Raw genomic sequence first — 23,465 nt, forward strand, 5'->3', positions numbered from 1 at the left:
GCCTATGGTTTCCTGACTTTAAGCCTAAGTAGATAAACAAGAAATCCAGTGAGTAATCCACAGCACAGAACAGCTGAAACATACAGTAACTGCAGTCCTGGGCCCTTTTTCATTTCATCAGAATTTTAAATTGTTTGAAAGTCAACTCTAAAAGAAAGCCCTAGAATTAAAATTGGTTATGAATGTATTTTTTTAATACTTTTTATTAAACAGTTCGACAACAACACATCAATTAAGTACAGGTATGCGACAATATCATTCCTCATTATCATCAGTGACGTCTGTCTGCCACATTCCCCTGTCTGCCAGTATGTTTTTCCTGGAGGCCGCCTCCTTAAGAAAGGCTGCCCGACATGCGGGTGGCGGCCAGGTGTTTCGAAGGGGACCGTGTCTGATCCTTCCATGGTATACTGCCAATGTGCTCTCCTCAATACTAGATCCCTCTGCAGACATTCCACGGACATCTGGAATTTATTGTCTGACTCTAAAATATCCTGCCTATTTTTAACAGAGACTTGGCTTGGGGAGAGCTCTGGCCCGGATTTGGCTAGTGCCTTACCTCCGAACTATACCATTTTTAGAAAGGATAGATTTGGGGGCAGGGGAGGGGGCGTAGCTCTGATTGTGGATAAAGGTCTAATGTGCACAACGTTTCCCGTTGATAACATCACAGGGTGTGAAGCCTTAGGTTTTACACTTGGCTTATCGCTGGGCTCCTTATTTATAGAGCTCCTGGGCCTATTGGATCCTTCTTTGATGATATGCAGGCGGCGCTTTCTGTGCCCTGCTTCAGATCAGAGCATTGTATTATGTTGGGGGATCTGAACCTTTATATGGACATTGCAGCGGACCCTGACACGATTAAGTTGCAGGATATTACCTCGTTGCTAGGGCTAGTTTCGTACATTGATAGCCCAACCCACAACAAAGGCCATACAATTGATCAAATTTTTTCTACCAGGCAGATTGCTGTGTCTTTGCCGCTTAGTGCTATGGTCTGATCATTTTTTAATTAATTTCAATATTCCCTTCTTGGCTATGACTGGCCACAGAGTGCAGAAAGACTCGAAACGACAATCGAGGTCTTTTTATTCAGTTACAGCAGAAATGCTAGCTGATGCCCTCCACCAACACCCTTGTTTGCTTACGGATGACTTGGAAGAAAATTTAGACTTGGTTCAAAAGTGGCTGACAGCCATATTTAATGAGCTAGCCCCAGCTAATCCAGCTAAATCTGTGACTAGTCATGTCTCTGCCCCCTGGTTTACTCCTTTGTTAAGGAAAATGCGTCAGGACTGCAAAATGGCCGAAAGAGTTTAGCGGCGCAAATATGACCCAGATGATAAATTAAAATATCGGGATGCAATCAGGCTTTACCACAAGCACATTTCTGAGGGGAAAAAAGTGTATCTAGAGCGCAGAATCGATGAAGCAGAAAACATCAGTAAAGAACTCTTTAGAATAGTGAAGGAGTTAGCTTCCCCTGCCTCTTGTTCGCCATCTCACTCTCATTCCGAAGTTTGGATTAGCCAACTTGGGGATTTCTTTGTACATAAAATCAAGGCTATCCAGGACTCTTTCCCGGATGTGGACCACATTCCATCGGTCGGTAAACCGATTTCTTTCCCCATACTATCGGAAGAGAAGTGCCCCATATTATCGGTTTTTCCGCCTTTGTCTTGTGCCACCTCTCTCGATCTTTTGTCCCGACTTCATTCTAGATCGCCACTGGATCCTTGTCCAGCGAAATGCCTGGGTAAAGTAGCAACGGCAGTTAACATCTTGCTTAATCCTATGCTCAATCTCTCCCTGAGTACGGGAGTGGTTACTTTGGCGTGGAAACATGCTTTGATCTTGCCGCTACTCAAAAAGCCCACTTTAGATCCCCTTGTGCACGCTAACTACAGGCCGATCTCCCTTCTTCCTGCTCTGGCGAAGGTGATTGAGAAACATGTGCAGCACTCGATTACCAACTTTATAGAGAGCAATAACATTCTCCATGATTCTCAATCGGGCTTCCGAGCTAATTATAGCACGGAGACAGCCCTTCTTGAGATCACCGATGCCATCAGAGAAACTCTTGATCGCGGGGGAAAGGCTATCTTAGTGATGCTTGACTTGTCGGCGGCCTTCGACACCGTCCCCCATGACGGTCTCCTTTTAAGACTCTGGGAGATCGGGATTCGTGGGACGGTGTTGGACTGGTTTAAATCTTTTTTGTCCGGCCATCGACGGGTGATCTGGGCACCTCCTTTCTCCGCTGAAATGCCGTCGCTATAGGTGGGGGTGCCTCAAGGGTCTATCCTGAGCCCCACCCTCTTTAATATCTACATGGCCCCTCTGGCGGCGATGGCGGAGGCTTTCGGTGCCCAGATCATATCATGCGCTGATGACACCCAGCTCCTGTTTACATGCAGGAAGGGAGAGGCTTTTGATGGTGACAGGATCAAAGATTGCCTGAGTGCGGTCTTCGCCTGGTTTCAGCGGCATAGCCTGAAATGCAACTCCGATAAGTTGGAGCTGCTTTTTTTCGGATGTCCACCTGATCATAGCTGAAAAACTTGGTGGCCTCAGGACATGTTTCCTCCTGATACGGTCTCCACCCAAGCTAAAAACCTTTGGGTGCTGTGTGATGACGGCCTCTCTTTCAGACCCCAGATCATCGGGCTGGCTGGGAAATGTTTCGGCATTTTGAAGATGCTCCGAAAGTTTCTTCCGCTGCTGTCCACGCAACACAAAAAAATTGTCATTCAGGCGCTAATAGGATCGCGACTGGATTACGCCAATGCCCTTTACTTAGGGCTACCTAAATATTTGCTGGCTCGCCTGCAAATTGTGCAGAACTCAGCGGCAAGAGCCATCTTTGGCCTTCCACGCAGAGCAAAAGCTTCTGAATTGCTTAAGAGATTGCACTGGTTGCCTATCTCTAAAAGAATCACATTTAAGATCTTGACCCTGGAGTTTAAGGCCCTTCACTCCATTGGCCCGATTTACATCAGGAAGCGCATGGCTTTTTATGCGCCAAGGATGACCCTGCGATCAGCCTTGCTGGCCAGAGCGGAGGTTCCTCCTTTTAGATTTGCCCGAATCGGAGGTCGATCCTTCCGTTATCTGGCTGCACGCTGTTGGAATGAGCTCCCTGTTGCCCTTAGGAAAGCCAACAGTCGCCTTTCTTTCAGAAAGGAGCTGAAGACTTGGCTCTTTTCCATTTGATGCTTCTTGACCCCTGCGAGTAGCTGTGTTGTGTTCTTCTGTCTCAGGTCTCTTTGCCAAAGCGCCGGGACACCCCTCGGGGTAGCCGTGCGCTATAAAAGAGACGTTACATAACATAACATAACTTTCAATAGACATCATGATTATTATACAGATTAGATTAAGGGGATTCAAGAGTTCCAATTTCGCTCAGACAATAAGGTGGGGTACAAATGTCTCCTCTATAACGATTCCAGGTGCCCCACACCTTTCCCCATTTCCCCGGACACCCTCTGGCCACATAGACTGATTTTTCTCTGTACATGCACCAGTCTAGGTCTTCTTCCCATCTCCTCAATTGGGGCTGTTGGACTGAACCCCACTGCTGCGCTATGTTCTGTTTAGCAATCATGTAGGCCAGAGTTGCCCACTGCGTTTTGTAGATGTTAAGGTCTGTGGGCTCCCAGACATTTAGTATACATCGACGCGCCTCTGGCTGCATGGTCACCCCTAATACTTCCTGCAGTGTGTGATGTATTGCTCTCCAGTACGATTGTATATGGTTACAGTCCCACAGTATATGAAAAAAGGTTCCTGCCTCCCCACACCCCCGTTATATATGTCCTATGGAGTATTTTGAGTTGCACTAATCGCAGCCTAGCCTGAATTGCGACCTCTCGTGGCGATGAAATCGCCACCTGCCAGTCCTCCTCGTCAAGTTCCAGCCCATTGCTGTTCCATTTCCCCTTGAGGGCCTGTAGTGGATCAACCATGGGATTGATTAGTTTCCTGTATATGAGAGAAATGTTTTTTCCTGTCAGTGTCCATCCAGTATTCTATCCTCTAGAGGGGAGGCGTTAGGGGGCCTCGTGTTACTCGGAATCTGGGTACGCAACGCATGCTGGATTTGGAGATACCTATAATACTCAGTGTCTGCCAAGTTATATTGGTCTTTAAGGGAAGCAAATGGAAGGACCGTTTCCTCCCCCCAGATGTCCTTGATTCGTGAGATCCCAATGAGGTCCCACAAATCCTTTATATTTCCAGAGGCTCCCCAGTCTCTCAGAGCTCCACAGTGGAGAAGCCAGAGTAAGCTTATTGTCCCATTGCAGGTGCTTGTTGACTACATGCCAAACTTGGGTAGCGTGAGCAGTAGGTCCAGTCAGCGGGAGTCTGCGGGGTTTGGTGTACAATCCTTTGTTATAGTCTCCACCCGGGAGTAACCACCTGTCCATAGCATACCCGGGGGGCCATAGATTCCGTGATTAATGGCCGCGAGCTGGGTAGCCCAGTAATATTCCCTTAGATCGGGAAGGCCGATTCCCCCTGTCGTACCAGTTGAGAGTTCATTTAGAGAAAGCTATTCGGGGTCTGCCATCCCAGAGAAGTTCCCTTTGAAGACCCTCCACCTCCTTAAAATAGGAAGCTGGTACAGGGTCCATTGTGTTTTGAAGCGCATACAGAAAACGGGGCAGGGCCATCATTTAAAAAAGTACTGCTCTCCCCAGCATGGACAGAGGAATGGATCTCCAATGCCCTACATCTCTCTTAAGCCTTTGTAAGGGGGGATCTAGATTACGGGCAAATCGTAGTTTCGAGTCCAGCGTCTCATAGATGCAGAGGTATCGGAATCCCTCAGGTGCTATCTGGATCGGACAGTTTGTTGGAATGTTAGGTGGTTCGCCTTGGAGGACATATAATACGGATTTGGGCCAATTGACGGATAAGCCAGAGTACCTCCTGAATATCGCCAGTATATCGAGGAGACAGATCAGCGATGCCCTTGGGGAAGTCATATAGAGAAGAATATCATCACTTATAGGGATAGGAGACAAATGCAGCCCATGAACTCTGGGCCAAACCCCAGCTTGTTTAGGACCGCAAATAAATATGAATGTATTTTAACTGTATAACAAAATCGTCCACCTTTGTTTGATACATTGACGTGCATTTGTCAGTGGGATGGTACTAGTAAGCTTGCCTGATGTTGTTTGCCCTACTAAGCCATATCACAATTCATTTTCTTTCTTGATAGGTATGCTGATGTAATTGTCCATCGTTTTCTGGCAGCAGCTATTGGAGCAGATTGCACATACCCAGATCTCACAGACAAAAACAAACTGGGAGACATCTGTAAAAATATTAACTTCCGACACAAAATGGCTCAATATTCTCAGCGGTCATCAGTGGCATTCCACACACAGGTAAAATATTTTTCTGCAACGTTAAATTTCTGCTATTGGAAGCAATGCAATTGTGTAGTGTATTTACAGGTTCATGCACAACTATGATCTGTTGCACAGCAGAAAGTTGGTTTAGTGGTTTTTCCATTTTTTTTTTTTACACATTTTCAAACTGTAAATGTAATTTTTTATCAAATTGATCGGTGTTACATATGTCATTCCGTTCTGGAAACCTTTTAATTTAATTTGTGAAAAGCGTGTATACTCAGCAAAACCATAAGGTTCTTCGACAAGCAGCAGAATCTTGCAAACACTGGACACACAACTAGTGACAGTAAATGGTAATTGGAAGTGAATAGCCAAAAATCTCCCTTAAATAACTTGATTTTTTAGGTTCCCTTTGAAGGGGAAGAGATTTTCTAGGTTCCCCTACAACAAAGGAGAGGTATTCAAATCTAATACATCAAGTACTCACTGTAGGTTATCGCTGAAGTGAAGTTATTTTGGTGACAGGTGACAGTGAAACAAGCTTTTTGTATAGGAACGGCAATAGTATTTTCTTATTGAGTTACAGGAACTTGTATTAAGGACGCCACTTATAATATTATGCTTTACCTACTTTACTGAAAAAACTCACCAGTAAGAGAACCTGTCACACCAACTTGTTGGCTGTTCCTAAGCATACTGACAATTTGTAACCATTGAGACATCTGAATGGTCAACTGTATGTCCTATTCCCATTTCTAAATAGGCATCTCTCATTCTGTGACTGATCTTCAGTCCAGTATATTCAAGTTGTATCTCATGAAAATGTATTACTTTCTGTTACTGCTCAGTGGATGAGAGAATTCTTGTACCCTTCCCTTTAGTATAATTTAGAGTTTCCAATGTGGAAGTTTAATGTTTTATGTTTAAGTCACTGTTTCTCTTGTTTAAAGTTTTTCATTGGTTCTTGAAATCCACCTCATCTGCAAAAGTAGAATGTCAGCATTGAAATGCTGAACTAACCAGAAACTTTCCAGATGTTCTCCAATATTTGCCAGCTATGGAATCTTAGAAGGCCATTGCCATTCTGGCTGAATGCACCCCAAATTCTATGACATTTACTTTGACTTTGGCTGTGACCTCTTCTGTATTGCCAGTGTTAAAAATCAAACGCACCAAGCTGGTGTGAGAAATGGGTTGTTGGTTGACTGGGGTGTGAACCCTGATCAGGTAACAGCCATAATCCCTTTCAGGGTGAAACACCAAAAGTCACGACATTAACCTGTGCTTAACGCTGGGTAGCTTGGCAAACAGGCAGTCAGGCTTAAGTTACAGGCAATGTGTAAATGATTTATGCAGCACACAAACCATAATGAAGTGAAACCACATCACAAGAAATATCCGCTCTCCGATTTCATGTCACATTAATTAATTATCCACAACTTAACCAGTCTTTCAGACTAAACACAAGTGTTCTGATAAGTCATCTCCAGCCTTGCATGCTGAGTTTGCTCACGTTCAGTGCAGTCAAGGCAGAGCAGGAACTGCTGAAGAAAAAAATTACCCCTGGTAGCTAAAAAAGTGAAATAGCTAATAGTGAAAAAAAAAGGTGGAGGAAATTAGGTGTTTTAGGAGAGGGGCAAAGGAATCTGTTAATGAAAGCAGATTGTGGTGGAGGCTCCGGAAAGGACTGCTCGCTCTTAGCAGAATGAAACTGCAACTTTAAGCTGCACTATTTAAGCTGTGAATCTATTATGTTTAAGCTGTTTATAGTCTTTCCTCCTCATTGTGAGGTGTATCACTAGTATTCCCCACAGCATAAACCTTAACTTAAAGCTATTTTTTCATTAAGAGTTCACTTTCCCATTGGGAACACCAAGAAAGAGCTTTATTATCTTGCTAGATAAGATCCAAAGAACTGGAGGAGCAAGTGGCTAGCTAGGCAGAGGAGAGTTTTATGAAACACACAGTTAAAGGCCTTATCACTAGTTTTTCTGATTTTGAAGCTGAGAAACTGGATGAAGGAGGGGACTAAGGGGTTTCGGAGGCTTGTTGAAAAAATCTACAAATGTATCCCTATCCCTGCAGCAAAATCCATCAATTCTAAATTGTTCTCCCTGAATGGGGTCTAACCAAACGCATGCAGTAATACTTGACTCAAGTCTGTTGTTTCCATGATTCCGTGGACAAACTCACTGACATTTCCCGCTTGTTCAGAGCATTTAGAATATTTTAGTAGCTGGGCCAGTGGAGTCGTATGATAGGCCGGCGGGTGTTTAGGTCTAGTATGGTAAGGCCCGGAGGAGTATATTATGCTCCCCTGCTGTGCTGCAGGGATTGTTCAGAGGGGCCAGGCTGCTCTCCTGCTCACATCACCTGCCCACAGCCCTACACAAAACCTGAGCCAAGAGACATCAAGCTGCTTGCTGTGGCCTAGTGTGGTATCGCCCTCCAGATTATATCCTGAATAGAATACCCCATTTCGTAATGAGAATAATAAAGAATTCTTCCTGGTTTTCATGGGAGTTGTGTTTTTTGTTTTCTCTTGCTGCCAATTCCATTTAGTCAAGAAGATAGTGTGTAATACTTGTAATGTTTGCTTCAAGCCTGGAAATAAAAACACTATTGACCAACCTGATTTGTGCAATAGGAAATCTTAAGTCCTTTTCTTTGGTAATGAGGGAGCTTATAGTACTATTGCAATTAAAAAAGGAAGCTGACCGTGACTGGAAGACCTACCAAGATTATGATTGAATGTATCATTTATCTCTTTTTTTACCATAATTCAAGTGAAGAGAATTTGAATTTATGTAGTTCCGTTTGATTAACTGGCAGTTGAGATGTACAGTTACATTTTTATATCCAAGGCTTAGTAAGCGGGAGAAGGGGTTCCGTAGTTTTCATCATAGCAGTAAATGGTAATGTTGTAGAACTTTTTCAAATTACGTACTTGAATATTCCAGTTTTGATCCTACTTCTGTTTTGTTGCAGCTGTTCTTCAAAAACAAAGGGCTCGTGGATGAAGAAGGATATATTTTGTTTGTTAGAAAAAATGCAATTGTGGTCCTTATTCCAAAGTTTGGTTTAGAAGGAACAGTCTTCTTCGAAGATAAAGACAAACGAAAGGCCAAGATAATTTATAACGATGAGGTAAGTCGCCCATTTAAAAGAAAAATGCAGTTGCATTAAATGTACCCAAAAAATGCAATCCCTGTTTTATGACTTTTCAAATAAAATGTGGCGGTGTTACAGATAAACAAAGCAGTATTCCACAACGAGGAATGAACCAAGTTTGAGTTATTTGGTGCAGATATGCTAGATTTTCTAGCTTGTGAAGGATCAGTGTGGACAGTCTTTGCTAAGTAGGCAGCGAGCTACGCAAAGTTGCTCTTGCCCTGAACTAGTTTCAATCTATAATCACAATACCTCAAGAATGACTATGGCTGTATGCATCAGCTCGTGTGATTGCAGGATGTCATCCTTTTGATTTGCAAGTTACTGCCATTTTAGGACGATCTTGGGGTTCCCATAGGCTTATCGTAGTTGCATAAATTTAAGTATTATATTAGTGTCATGGTCAGCAGAACAGAAGCAGTTCCGACTATGTAAAAAGAAATCCTAGCATGGGCTTAGTTGGACCTAGTTTGCAATAGAGTTTCACCCTAGAAGGGAACTTCTAGCAGCATCATACCATTTTTCCCTAGGAATTGACATAGCTACTAGGGCTCGCCTGTGCAAGATCTGTTCGCTTTGTCAATGTTAGTTTTATCGGTGTTGTACAGAAGCACAGCTTCTGTGCAACATGGCTGAAAGTGTAAACAAAAAAAGCTTTATGACGCAGTGAACACTAGGAGCGACATAGCTCTTTTTTCACTTTCAGCCATACTGCAGAGCAGTTGTTCAATATGGTTAAAAAAACATTGACTGCCAATGGATTTAGCATAGGTGCGACCTATTGGCTTTGCCAATGTATGTTTTCACTTTTAATTTATAAACAAACTAATAGCTTTACTTCTCCTCTGCGTACCAAATATATAAATGACTTGATGTACTGCATGTGCATAGCTATATATTGTCTTACCCATTAAATATAAAACTAAATATAAGATATCTCTAAACATCACATGAGAGATATGAGAATGATTGTGAGGACTGAGAAAAACGCCCCATAAAACACCTCATTGGTATTCAAATATATGTCCCCACACCATGAAAATGTACATTGATAATTTCTGCAGTTTGCAACATTTATAAAACATTACATTTTATGTTGGGTTTTTACCAGGAGGGACAGAAAGTGAATTGTGATTCTTCTTTCATGAAAAGGAAGTGTTTGCCAGGTTACAGAGGCTATTTAACATCAGATCATTTTCCTTTCAATAACTTTAGTAAGGATAGGCAGCTAGTCCATAAGATCTGTGGACAATTATTCCTTCTTTCTTGTTGCAGGGCTGATCAGGTTGCCATTTTAATTGACTTTGAAATTTGTAGTTGTCTTTCCAGTTTTGTGGCCCCTATAAAACGAACACTAGCAAGATAGTTGCATTTGTTAAACTCAGTGCTCTTTTTTTGGGAATAGTGGGTGTTGTTTTGTGCTATACCAAAATGTGCTGATAGATATGTTTTTGTCGTCCTTAACTCTGGATCAAGCAGAAATTATTTGTGAATGCAAACACTGCCAATTTTCGTTTAATCTAGTGAGGAGTAGAACATACAATGTTGGGATGTTTTATTATTATATACTTTTGCGGCGTCTAGGTAAAACTTCTTGTATTGATGATTGAGGAGTTTCTGTCTGTGCTGAGTGTTACTGGGTGACCTGCGTGGCCGCCAGTCGAGTCGGGGACAACCATGGGCCAGGCAGAGCCATAAGTGGCAACCACCGGGTCCAGCAGGTGCTTGCAGGGGGCCAGGAGAAATGGTAGTTGAGCTTGAGCACTGTGGTCGCGCATCTGCTATTTTACTTGGGCAAACCACACCGACATGTGTAACATGTATTTAATGCAAAAATAGCCAACAAGCATTCAAAGATAAGCAAGGCAATTGCCTAATCAACAGACCAGAGTTTTACCTCGTCATGCTGGAGCATGTAATGCTAAAATCCTTACATTTTTATGCTCATTTATACTCTTTTTCTCAGTGCAAGTCAATGGAAGCAGTAACACGTAGCTTGAATCCCAGTCCTGATGGTCTTATGCCTGCTAGGTCTTCTGTCTTCCTGCATCCTCCTCGTCACGCATGCACACTGGCACATGAGTGCTTCGCCTTCGCAGGCAGTGGTTTCAGCATGGGGGAGACGTGCCAGACACCATTGCGATTTCCCAGAATGCTGTAGCGTCTTTTGTCTGGTGGACCGTAGAAGAGAATCTACTTCATCGGTATCCTTCTGCCCTTCAACCAGTCATGACCATGTTTGTAATGGATGCCTTCATCCTTGGGAGTGCCACACATCAGGAAGAACTAGAGATCAGGGGCATTTAGTATTTTTTTATTAACAGGTACTTCATATCAACCCGCTAGAACTGAGAGCAGTCTGAGTGGCGCTCAAGGCATTTCTGCCTTCCATTCTCAGTCAGTCTGTCCAGATCTTGACTGACATGACCATTTGCGATACATCAACAAGTAGAGAGAGATGTAGGGTCTGAACTCCACTGTCATGAGGCACTGAGGCTATGGACTTGGGCTCACCAGCATGGGATTTGGTTAACTGCCAATCCCGTGGCTAGTCCTGGTCTGTCAGGGCAGACTGTCTAACCAGAATTCTGGTGTGCTGCCCATCTGTACCTTTAGTTAGTCGACTTCTTCCAGAGGGTCAAGAAAATATTCACTGGCCATCTTAGTCTACAGTTAAAACTTTCAGAGATGACTATGCATAATTCCCTAGATATACACACTTCAGAATAGTTTATTATTCAGACAGACATATGCTACAGCAAGAAAAAAGGAATTGGCCAAAATTATGTTCACTGTTTAAACCATGTGTTTTTTTCTTTTCAGATCCCAACGATTACAGTAGAAAATACAACTTTTTATATGTTTGACAAGGTTAAAGTGAGAATTACCTTAGATGCTTCTAACATTCAACATCAGAAGATTCGCATGGCATTGGTAGAGCCAGAGGTAAGCTTTTGAGTTTATAAGTGTGTCTCTTATGTAGTTGCAAACTATTTTAAAATGAAAAATTATACATCAGCTATACAATTACCTAAAAGATAGTCAGACACGTTGATTGATTGCAAGACACTGGTGGTACTATTTGACAAACAGGGTGGTGCTAGTTCATAATCACATGAAGGCGCATATTTAGCCCTATCAGATTGTAAAGTAAACACTTAAAAATATTATTTATATTTTCATTAACAGTTTAACTACATCAATGAGCAGGTTAATTAGGTAATAGATAAGTCAAGTCAAGTACCTCACAAAATCATATACTTAGTTCTTTACCTCCAGGATAATAAGCATTATAAAATAGCATTCTTTTTGAAAACCTTAACCCCAGTTGATGGGTGTGGCATGGTGTGAAAGGCCATGCCTAGCAGAAGCCCCTGCAGCAAATCCACTCCAATTGTCATTGAGAGGCCTAGTGGCCAAAGAGACACCTCACTGTTTTTCCTTTCCTTGAATCAGCCTGTGCGCAACGGTTTAAGGTGGCACCAGGGTCTCTTGTGGTCCTCTTGACACTTCCTCTTACAAACTGGATGTTATCCCTTAAGGTGCGAGGGTATAACCCAGCCAGTTTGCATCTGTTTTAGGAGGCGTTGTCCTCTTGCAGGGGAGGTGGGAAACCTGGTTGCTGGGTCCTAAGGAACATTCAGAGACTCGGAAGAGGCCTCTTTCTTAGGAGATCACATGAGGCGGGGATCCAGACATCAAGAGAGGGCATCATGGGGAGTGGGTGAGGAATGCCCTTACAAACGCAGTACGTAGGGAAAGTTGCCCCACCTCGCCTTCCCACCAGTAACCTTTTTAAATGATCAAGATAGCATAACCCCTGAATTAGAATGACTTGATAGTTAGGTGCTTTTCCCTCCTATTCGGACTGTCCCCTGAGTCTTGATCCTGGAAATGGTACTGTGTGACTTAGACAAGGAAGACCGAAACCGCAAACCTCATGACACGTGTGCTCACACATTCTGCCTGGAGACGAGCAGCAAATTGGCAGCACCAAATTGTTAGCCCTTGTGTTTCTCCTTCTTGAACACCTGACAGATTGTAGATATTCATTGAGTCTATTTTTCATTCAGAAATGGAACCTGTAAAATCCTGAAATATATTAAAGTTCTATAATTTTAACATTTCTGACCCCTCATTAAGTGAACTGTGCTTTGGTCAGTCCATGGTCTCTTCCCACACGTATGCTCCTAGTCACTCGATCAAGGCTCCCTGGGTGGGCATTAACCTGATGATATTGCCTCCTTACATTCAAGTTTCAGTGCTCTGTATTTGGTATTGGGACCTGCGGGAATCCCATGCCTCTAAAGAATCCGACTCAAAAGAGTGTATCTAGCTACTTTGCCACCCATGCCCTGCCTTATCTGCAGTTCTGTCAAAAATTCAGATGAGGGCAGGAGCCCAGTCGACTCACCCATATCGATCTTAATTGTGTTTGACCTCCTAGCCAACCTTTTAAAAATTTGACTTACCTAACGGCATTTAGGACCTAACCTCTGATTTGGGCTCAAGGATTAAAATCTCTTGATGGAGCAATGATTTAGTAGGCTCAAGAATGCTGGAGATAACATAGCAGAACATGGCAGGCAGAGTATATGGAGGTGTCCAGGACATGTATGAAAGCAAAACTGCATATAGTTAGTACCCAGAAACTGCAGTACTACACTGTGAAAACCTGGAGAACCGCTCCATGAGGGACAATGTCTGCGGCATGGAGGAAAGAACAGAGTGAACAGACTTGAAATCCTTTCCAGGTGGGTCTGTTCTCCATTCTGAGAGATAGGCATCCGGGGGTCCAACTGGAAAGGGTTCACCCTATGGACTGGTTTTGGTTAATAGATTCCCTGGGTACAGTTAATGTTTTTGGGTAAAAGAAGAGTTGCTACGTCAAGCAAAGAGAGCAAGAACTTGATAACCTTCCAAAACTTTAAATGTCCTCTTTGCCAAGACTTTTTGTCCACCATCCTACAACGTCAAAAGCTCTTTCAATTGATCACTAAGAAATTGAGAAATGAAAAAATAAATTATCAAATTAAAAAAAAAAATCTTTATTTCGATCATAGAAGATCATAAAAGATGTACAAGTAATTTGATCATTAAAATGCATGTAAAAACATGTTAAAAACATTATACAAATATACTATTTTAGAATACAGTTCTAGAAAAGTGATTGTGCCAGATACTATGTATAATACAGTTTTTAGAAAAAACAACTGTGCCGAATGCAAGGGAGGTGAAAGAGATGTTTCACAAGGTTGTGGTGTCCTCAATTATTCGTGCACGCGCCCGCCACATTGCAGTCAGGAATTTTGCCATAGCAAACACTGTTGGCACAGATAAATCCGTCTTTAGGACTCTATAAGCCGGAGCGTATGTTCTGAAGCCCAAGTTTTGTAGATGAGGGACCAGCCAGTGTCTCCTGATTCTGGTGTAGGCTCCACAAAACAAAACCACAGGTAAGTCACTCTCCAGTTTATGTGCGCAAGCCGGGCACTCCCCTGTCTCTGATCCACCAGCCCAAGTCTTTGTGAAGGACCTTAGGGGGAGAGACCCATACCTCCATTGCAGAAAGATCTTCTGTGTAAACGCCGGTGTCATGCCATCTAAAACACATTCGTGGCTATATGAGTCTTTGGTTTTAATAAAGAGGTCGGTTAGGGACCCTTCCCGGGTGGTATCCAGTGTTTTTTGAAGCATAAAGTTATAGAACAGATTGGACAGTTATCACTAGACTTTGCATTTAAACTCCAAGATAAGCCTCTGTACAAACGGTGATGATGCAGTTCAGCTTAGGAGATCCCATTAGGTGAAGAAAGACTGCCCACAACAGATGTCTCTGTCAGAGGATTGGAATGCATAACATTTGATGTCAGATGGGACTAGGCAGACCGTGAGCAAACACCCTTGTACAACGTAGGCAAGAAGTCAGGCTGATGTCTCTATCGGCATTTTCTGTGTCGGAGTGTCACACTTGTGTCTCCTTGAGGGAATGTGAAAGGGTCGAAAGAAACACTCGAAACCAAGTGTTCTTAGCACAGTAACACAGACAGATAATATTAGGCACTTATGAAGTAGATCAAAACACTGTTTTATTATTTATTTTCTCATATCCCCTCAGTATCTTGGCTCACTCAGCTCCATCTACTCTGTAGCCTACCCTTTTACTACTTGTCTTTTTAATGTTGAGCCCAGATCTTAAATAATGTTTACAACCAATAGCTTGCTTTACCAAATGACACCACTGGAATATTAAGTAACTCTCCAAATGACCGCTAAACAAATCATAAAAAACGAAACTTAAAAAATGGTTAAGAGAACTAAGTCAATGACAACTCAAGTCTCTTTTTCATTGTTTTATATTGTGGGAGCGATCTGATTTGACCAGAATTAGGCAAATGATATCCGTTCGTCACTTCATTGAATTTTACACAAGTTTGAAATAAGGGAGCAGTACATGCCACATGAGCAGGTACATACATCTATGTAATCCTGTGAGAGCTGTAAATTACTTAAAAGTAGAATATGAACAATCTGTGCATGCTCCGTGTGAGAAGTTGGCCTGGTATATGATGTTCACTATTCTAGTGAGCTCCTTGCACCAGTCCAAACAACCCTTATGGTGATGGTTGTAAAGTCAACCTTATAGACCAGCTATCCTAGGGGTAGCATGGACGAAGCAGTCTTGGGCTAAACTCAAGAGGGCATGTGAAGCCAGCTGTTTTACCATATAAAATCCCTTTAATACCAAATGAAAGGACACCACACAAGATATATATTCAAAATATATATGTATTTATTTCTAAACAAACCCCTGAACTCTTTATGAGCACAGAAGCACAAGCGCAAAACAAGTAACTTAATAGAATAGACAAAAGTTGCACAATTATGGATAGGGCGGGGTGGCCCGTCAAACCATATATCAAAAAAGTGGTATAAGTGCCACAACACGAACAATGGTAAGGCCGAGGGCCTTGGGAATCGCTGGGGCTACACTGAGCTAACAATAGTTAGGGAGCAGGAGGCCCACGGGATGCGTGTGCAGTGTCTAAAAGCACACGAGTGTATTGAAGTCAATGGGTGCGTAAAAGTTACTATATTTAGGAGCCTTCCGACTGGAATAGAACTTAACCACTGGAAACTAGAACACTAGGGATGTAAACCTCTACAGGAGCACCGTAGTACTCGCGTTGCCTAACCCACAGGAAGCGGGTGCATAGGTCCAAAAGTGTGTCTGGTTTCGTCGTGGAGATCTATGGAGCCTTGGAGTAAAGATGCTGCAGGCAGCCAGAAGAGAAGAGTCCGGGTGGATCCAAGGGTGGATCGAAGATGTAGAGGACCAGAAAGCAGAGGGGACAGAGTCTGGGTCACTAGCCAGTGACCAGGATGGAACCGAGTAATGTCGCGTTGCAATCAGGTGCTGATGGGAAGCTTGTCTCTGCAGCCACGTGGACCAGGAGGCGTCAACGACGACCAGGATGAAGGCACGGACTGTCCCACGAAGGCTCTCGTTGTCAGCGGTGTCGGCTTCAAGATTGGAGGCAACAAGCCTTGGCAAAGGCAACCCACGCAGGAGACGATGTAGGCTTCTTACTCAGACCAGCAAGGTCTGAGGGGATGCTTCTTTTGAGGGAAGTAAGGGCCAGTCTGGATCAACCAGACCAGCGGTGTAGTTTCTTGGTTTCGTCGCCAAGATGGCCACTAGCCAACGGGCAAGTGACTGGGCAGACGCGTCGAGCAGGAAAATGCAAAAGGGCCCCACTCAGAACTCGTGGAGTGTGCAGGGCTGATCTTTGGTGCAGATGCTGCTCGGGGCTGGGGCTTCTCAATCCCCAATGCACAGCTTTGAGGAGGCCTCAGGGGCTGCACAGTTAGCAGGTCGCAGACTTTTCATGATGGCCGGTCCCACGTTTCTCGTCGCCTCCACGGGTCTCAGCTTTGCAGGGACTGTGGATCAGGATTCAAGCAAGCCGGGCCGACGACGGCTGAAATGCCAGAAACCGGTCCCCGGAAGCTTGTCTCCTTTCTGGTGAAGAATTGGCTTGGTAGTTTAGTCTGCCCTGTTCCCATGATGCACTGGGCCAGGGACAGACTGATTTGCATATAGCCAGGTTCTGAGCTGGGATGATGCAGTGAGCTAAATAACTGTGATGGATCAAGCCCTGATCTTTGGACTAGGTAAGAGTGGTCTGCTTAATTCAGACACTCTGTTCATCACCACCCCCTTTTCTGAATCGTTTTTGGCCACTATAGGTGTGGCAGGGTATACTCCGACATGAGTCCCTTGCTCACTGCACCATTAGGATTCAAGCAAGCCGGGCCGACGACGGCTGAAATGCCAGAAACCGGTCCCCGGAAGCTTGTCTCCTTTCTGGTGAAGAATTGGCTTGGTAGTTTAGTCTGCCCTGTTCCCATGATGCACTGGGCCAGGGACAGACGGATTTGCATATAGCCAGGTTCTGAGCTGGGATGATGCAGTGAGCTAAATAACTGTGATGGATCAAGCCCTGATCTTTGGACTGGGTAAGAGTGGTCTGCTTAATTCAGATACTCTGTTCATCACCACCCCCCTTTTCTGAATCGTTGTGGAGATTAAGCAAGCTATTGCCCAGAGTCGCAGAGTGTGAACCCGTGAATCGAGTAGGCACCGGAGCGAGAATTGTCGAGTCCATGGACATTTTAGGACTCCAGACCCCGCCGTGCCGGGAATTGAACCCTGGTCCCGGGCTGACCTCTGCTTCCAGGTATGCCTCCTCTAACCAGTGAGCCACACTTCTATCTAAGCAAGGGCTGATTACACCACCTTGCCCCAGCTGAGTGATCAGCCAGTTGTGTCGATTTGAATGGCCAGCCAGGGGCAGCGAAAGATATGCTGCAGCCCCTGGTAGGCCTTGGGTGCACCTATGCCCTGGGTACCTATGGTACACTGTACATAAGGTGACCCAGTATCCAATTGGTAATGTACCTAAAGTACATTGTAGTGAATTTAGAGAGAGAGCAGCTGGGCTGTGGGTCTGATTAGCAGGCCCACAGCCACATTCAGTCGAAAACCAGTGAAGCAAAAAGTGGGGTGACCATAGGAAAGCAAACCCTACTCTCCTACACAACCCCCCTCCCCCCCAACGCGGGGACATTAGACTAACCATGACCAGTTATGTCTTTATGTTCTAAGTGGAAGTACCTGGAGAGACCATCTGCATTACCATGGTCAGTCCCTGGGCGGTGCTCCACTGTAAAATCCATCCCCTGTAGGGGAATGGACCACCTGAGCAGTTTAGGGTTTTCACCCTTCATCTGATTTAGCCACAAGAGGGGCTTATGGTCGGTCTGAATCTTGAAGTGAGTGCCAAACAAGTATGGTCTCAACTTCTTCAGGGCCCACACCACAGCAAAGGCCTCCCTCTCAATGGCTGACCAGCATTTCTCTCTAGGGGTCAGCCTTCTGCTAATAAAAGCAATGGGCTGGTCTTGACCATCTACATTAAGTTGTGAAAGCACAGCTCCCACCCCAACTCAGAAGCATCTGTTTGGACAATAAACTCTTTGGAGTAGTCAGGACTCTTTTAGATAAGTGCAGAGCACATGGCCTTCTTCAGGTCATCAAATGCCTTTTGACAGCTTACTGTCCACTGAACCTTCTTTGGCATCTTCTTAGAAGTCAAGTCATTAAGAGGAGTCACAATGGACCCATAGTTCTTAACAAACTTCCTGTAGTTCCCAGACAGGCCCAGGAAAGCTCTGACCTGTGTCTGGGTGGTTGGAGGAGCCCAGTCCTTGATGGTCTGGATCTTACTCTCCAGTGGTTGAACCTGACCCCCATCTACCAAGTGGCCCAGGTACACAACCTTTATCTGCCCTATCTGGTACTTGGTTGCCTTGATAGTTAGGCCTGCCTTTTGCAGAGCCTCCAAAACTTTCTTCAGGTGGATCAGGTGATCCTCCCAGGTGGAGCTGAAGACCGCAATATCATCTAGATATGCTGCGCAAAAGTCATCCAACCCAGTGAGGACTTGGTTCACCAACCTTTGGAAAGTGGCAGGTGCATTCTTCAAGCCAAAGGGCATTACCACAAATTGATAATGACCTCCTGGGGTTGAGAAAACAGTTTTGGCCTTAGACTCCTCAGCTAACCTGATTTGCCAATAGCCAGCTGTCAAGTCAAATGTGCTCAAAAACTTGGCAGAAGCCAATCTGTCAGTTGAGCTCATCTGCCCTTGGAATTGGGTGAGCATCTGTCCTTGTGACATCATTGAGACCCCTGTAGTCCACACAGAACCTCATCTCTCTCTTACCACCCTGGGTGTGAGGTTTTGGCACAAGGACTACTGGGCTGGCCCATGGGCTCTCTGATGGCTCAATCACTCCCAGTTCCAGCATTTTCTGCACCTCAGTCTTTATACAATCCATGACATGGTCAGGTTGCCTGTAGATCTTATTCTTCACAGGGAGTCCACTAGCCTCTCCTATGCCAGACATTCTCTAGTGAGGTGGATGTGATGCAACTACCTACAAGTGTTTACCTACTAAACCTCTCTAGTAGTTGTAGTTGGGGTGTGCTAGGCCCTTTGCTCTACAACAACTAAGTTCAGTAGAACTTAAGTATTCTAGACTTGTTTTATATGTACCTATAGGTACCTGTATGATCTTTCAAACGATATTGCAAATATTCCAATTGGTAAAACAGCAAGCTCAAATCCCAACCGCTGCACACCAATGTGAGAAGTTGGGCTGATATATGATGTTCACTATTCTAGTGAGCACCTTGCACCAGTCCAAACAACCCTTATGGTGATGATTGTAAAGTCAACCTTCTAGACCAGCTATCCTAGGGGTAGCATGGACGAAGCAGTCTTAGGCTAAACTCAAGATGGCATGTGAAGCCAGCTGTTTTACCATATGAAATCCCTTTAATACCAAATGAAAGGACACCACACCAGATATATATTCAAAATATATATGTATTTATTTCTAAACAAACCCCTAAACTCTTTATGAGCACAGAAGCACAAGCGCAAAACAAGTAACTTAATAGAATAGACAAAAGTTGCACAATTATGGATAGGGTGGGGTGGCCCGTCAAACCATATATCAAAAAAGTGGTATAAGTACCACAACACGAACAACGGTAAGGCCTAGGGCCTTGGGAATCGCTGGGGCTACACTGAGCTAACAATAGTTAGGGAGCAGGAGGCCCACGGGATGCGTGTGCAGTGTCTAAAAGCACACGAGTGTACACATTGAAGTCAATGGGTGCGTAAAAGTTATAAAGTTAAAGATTTAGAAGCCTTCCGACTGGAATAGAACTTAACCACTGGAAACTAGGACACTAGGGATGTAAACCTCTACAGGAGCACCGTAGTACCCGCGTTACCTAACCCACAAGAAGCGGGTGCATAGGTCCAAAAGTGTGTTGGGTTTCGTCGTGGAGATCTATGGAGCCTTGGAGTAAAGATGCTGCAGGCGGCCAGAAGAGAAGAGTCTGGGTGGATCCAAGGGTGGATCGAAGATGTAGAGGACCAGAAAGCAGAGGGGACAGAGTCTGGGTCACTAGCCAGTGACCAGGATGGAACCAAGTGATGTCGCATTGCAATCGGGTGCTGATGGGAACCTTGTCTCTGCAGCCACATGGACCAGGAGGCGTCGACGACGACCAGGATGGAGGCACGGACTGTCCCACGAAGGCTCTCGCTGTTGGCGGTGTCGGCTTCAAGATTGAAGGCAACAAGCCTTGGCAAAGGCATCCCACGCAGGAGACGATGTAGGCTTCTTACTCAGATCAGCAAGGTCTGAGGGGATGCTTCTTTTGAGGGAAGCAAGGGCCAGTCTGGAGCAACCATACCAGCGGTGTAGTTTCTCGGTTTCGTCGCCAAGATGGCCACTAGCCAACGGGCAAGTGACCGGGCAGACGCGTCGAGCAGGAAAATGCAAAAGGGCCCCACGCAGAACTCGTGGAGTTTGCAGGGCTGATCTTTGGCACAGATGCTGCTCGGGGGTGGAGCTTCTCAATCCCCAATGCACAGCTTCGAGGAGGCCTCAGGGGCTGCACAGTTAGGTTGCAGACTTTTCAAGATGGCCGGTCCCACGTTTCTCGTCACCTCCACGGGTCTCAGCTTTGCAGGGACTGTGGATCGGGCTGTTGGATGTCTGGGAATCCGGTTCTTGTCAGTCTCTGGGCTCGGGCTCCGGTGGGAGGCGGCGGCAAAGCAAGTTGTTGATCGCTGGATGGTGCCTGCTTGTGCAGGGTGGTCACTCCTTGACCACAAGGGATATTATTCAGTCATCTTCTTCCAAAGTAGAGTGATGAAGGTCCAGAGTTTCGTTTCAGTGTTTCAGTCAGGATAATCTAAAGTCCTATTGACTCAGCTCCTACCTATATACGAATCATAGGGGCTGGATTACCTGCTAGGTTCCTCCTATGGGTGGGACCAGGGAAGGGGGCGGTTCCACCCCTTTCCCTTTGTCCAGTTTCGCGCCAGAGCTGGGGCAGGAAAGCCCCAGCACCGGTTTGAACTGGACTATGCATGGGACACCTTGTGTGCCCCAGGCATGTCTCAATCCTTGGAGCCCTCCCTGTCCCAATACACAAAATCCTGTCTGGGGTGGTGCTACCACCTCCCAAGGCAGTAAACCTATTGTCCAAGCCTCCCTCGCTGGAAGGGCTCCCAGCAGCAGGAGGCCAGACTTGTGTCTGTGGCAGCAGCATCCATTTTGTGATGCTGAGGCTCTGGTTAACTTTAACCGGGAATAGTTACAACAACATGTCTTCTCCCTCTAGAAGGGTGGAATGCTACCCCAGTCGCCAGGATGGGCGAGGGGGTAGTTTTAAATTCGTATGACACCTTACTCGACATGTTTCGATAAAGCCAAACCATAGTTAGCATCTAACCGCGAGGATTATAATGCACTCAAGAGTATATGGTATGGCAATATCCCAGAACAGCTAAAGGACATGGTTCTGAAAGCTGCAGACAGGCTCAGCTCATGCTAGAACACCATCTCACATAAAACCAAGCACTCTGCCTTCAGGATTGTTAAGGCCTGCCATAGGAGTCACTTATAGGTGTATATGTGTCCAGACATAAGGTTAGATATAGGTATACTATATCTAAGCAAGGAGTGATTACACCACCTTGCCCCAGCTGAGTGATCAGCCAGTTGTGTCGATATGAATGGCCACTCAGAGTAAGGGGAGTGCAGGAGTCACCCGCACTACTGACGAAGGCTCCTACAGGTGTGCCTTGGGAAGTAGTGCGGGTGACTCCTGCACTCCCCTTACTCTTGAGTTGATATTTTGAGCCCCTACCGGCCGGGAGGGACTCTTTCCCTGGCACCCAAAGACACGACTATTATCGTATCAATATTGACCAATTTGAAACACTTACCTAGGAGTGCCGCCATCCCCACATTATTACTCGTTGATTGGAATGGCCAGCCAGGGGTGGCAAAAGATATGCTGCAGCCCCTGGTAGGCCTTGGGTGCACCTATGCCCTGGGGACCTATACCTCTGTACAGGGGCTCATAAGGTGACCCAGTATCCAATTGGTAATGTACCTAAAGTAAATTGTAGTGAATTTAGAGAGAGAGCAGCTGGGCTGTGGGTCTGATTAGCAGGCCCACAGGCACATTAAGTCGAAAACCAGTGAAGTAAAAAGCAAAAAGTGGGGTGACCATAGGAAAGCAGACCCTACTCTCCTACACTCCGCATTACATTAAAGTTTAATTTCCAACGTTTTTTCTATCGTTGTGTTATTACACAACAAAGTTTGCCAAATACATTTAACAGTTATACATAGACTATATGATCAAACTGTTTCTTACAAATGCTAATGATTATAAAAATGTTTTCAAGCATTTATATAAATAATTTTCCTTTGTTCCCTTTTGTAACAGATCCCGGGTATCAGTATTCCAAAATCGTCTCCACAGAAAAGTACAAATGGTGAACCTGTGATAAAGAAAAGCAAGATGGAACCATAGCTGTGTTCTAACAGCTAATCAATTGCAGACTAATTGGACTGTGTTTTTTACTGAGATGGAATTTTTGAGCTCATTTGATAACTTCTGGTTGCAATTTTAACATTGTACTCTGTCAAAACACATTTTAAAAGATTTCTTTTACAGTTGTATTAAACAGTGATGGTTATAATTTTGCAGCTGGAAAATCTGTGCTTTTCTTCTGGAGCTGTTCAGTTGATGGATGGATGGATAAATAGGGCAATACTAGACTTGTCCTTTGATTTTTAGATTTAAGTTCCTCCATGGGAGGTTAAGTTTAAATTTTTTTCCATGTAATTTTGGGTTTTTTACATGAGCTAATCACTTTTATATACCTGTATTAAGGTGCTTGCTCTCAGATCTATAAAGCATACACAAGTGGACTAGAAAGGTATACTCGGGAAGATTCCATCTGAAAATGTCAGTAGAAGGGGGGTCAATAATGGGTGGTAGCACCTACTATCTTGTCGACTATTGTAACACTCCAGTGGTTGCTGTTCCGTTTTTAGGGCTCGCTGGTACTGCATCCGAAGGATGCGTCCAGCTGGAGCCTTTTAGTTGTCGGACTCGGGGGAATGAGGGACAAAAGTGTGTCACAAGCGTTTCTTCCAGATTTGGGTGCGCGAACGCTCACGTTCCGTCCCGCGCCGTGCACTTCCCTCCCATACTCCCAGCAAGTCAGCCTAACGGGCATGCATATACACAGACACACACGCGCGCACACACACGCAGGCACGCAGGCACCCAGACGCAGGCAGACACATACAGGCAACCCCCTCTCCCCTCCCCTCTCTTACCTAACCGGGCTTCGCGCGCAGATTTAACATCGTGGACGCGCATGCCCAGCCTCCCGGCACCGTGCACATCTCCTGTCTGTCCCACATTCACACAGCGCCTCTCTCAATCACGCACGCGGCCCCCCCCCGAACACACACAGA

At 44.9% G+C, this 23,465-nt stretch overlaps 1 protein-coding gene across 1 annotated transcript in view; it reads left to right on the forward strand.

Annotated features, from left to right (window-relative positions):
* DIS3 (DIS3 exosome endoribonuclease and 3'-5' exoribonuclease) overlaps window positions 1–22,683 on the forward strand; it is a 226,601-nt gene extending 203,918 nt beyond the window's left edge. The window contains exons 18-21 of the mRNA XM_086934891.1: window positions 5,228–5,396; window positions 8,352–8,510; window positions 11,358–11,480; window positions 22,423–22,683. Of these exons, the coding sequence (XP_086791017.1) occupies window positions 5,228–5,396; window positions 8,352–8,510; window positions 11,358–11,480; window positions 22,423–22,509 (538 nt within the window). The 3' untranslated portion in view covers window positions 22,510–22,683. The remainder of the gene's footprint in view (window positions 1–5,227; window positions 5,397–8,351; window positions 8,511–11,357; window positions 11,481–22,422) is intronic.
* Window positions 22,684–23,465: the final 782 nt, after the last annotated feature.

The sequence above is a fragment of the Lissotriton vulgaris genome, chromosome 8 (assembly GCF_964263255.1).
Source record: "Lissotriton vulgaris chromosome 8, aLisVul1.2, whole genome shotgun sequence".
NCBI classification, from domain to species: domain Eukaryota; kingdom Metazoa; phylum Chordata; class Amphibia; order Caudata; family Salamandridae; genus Lissotriton; species Lissotriton vulgaris.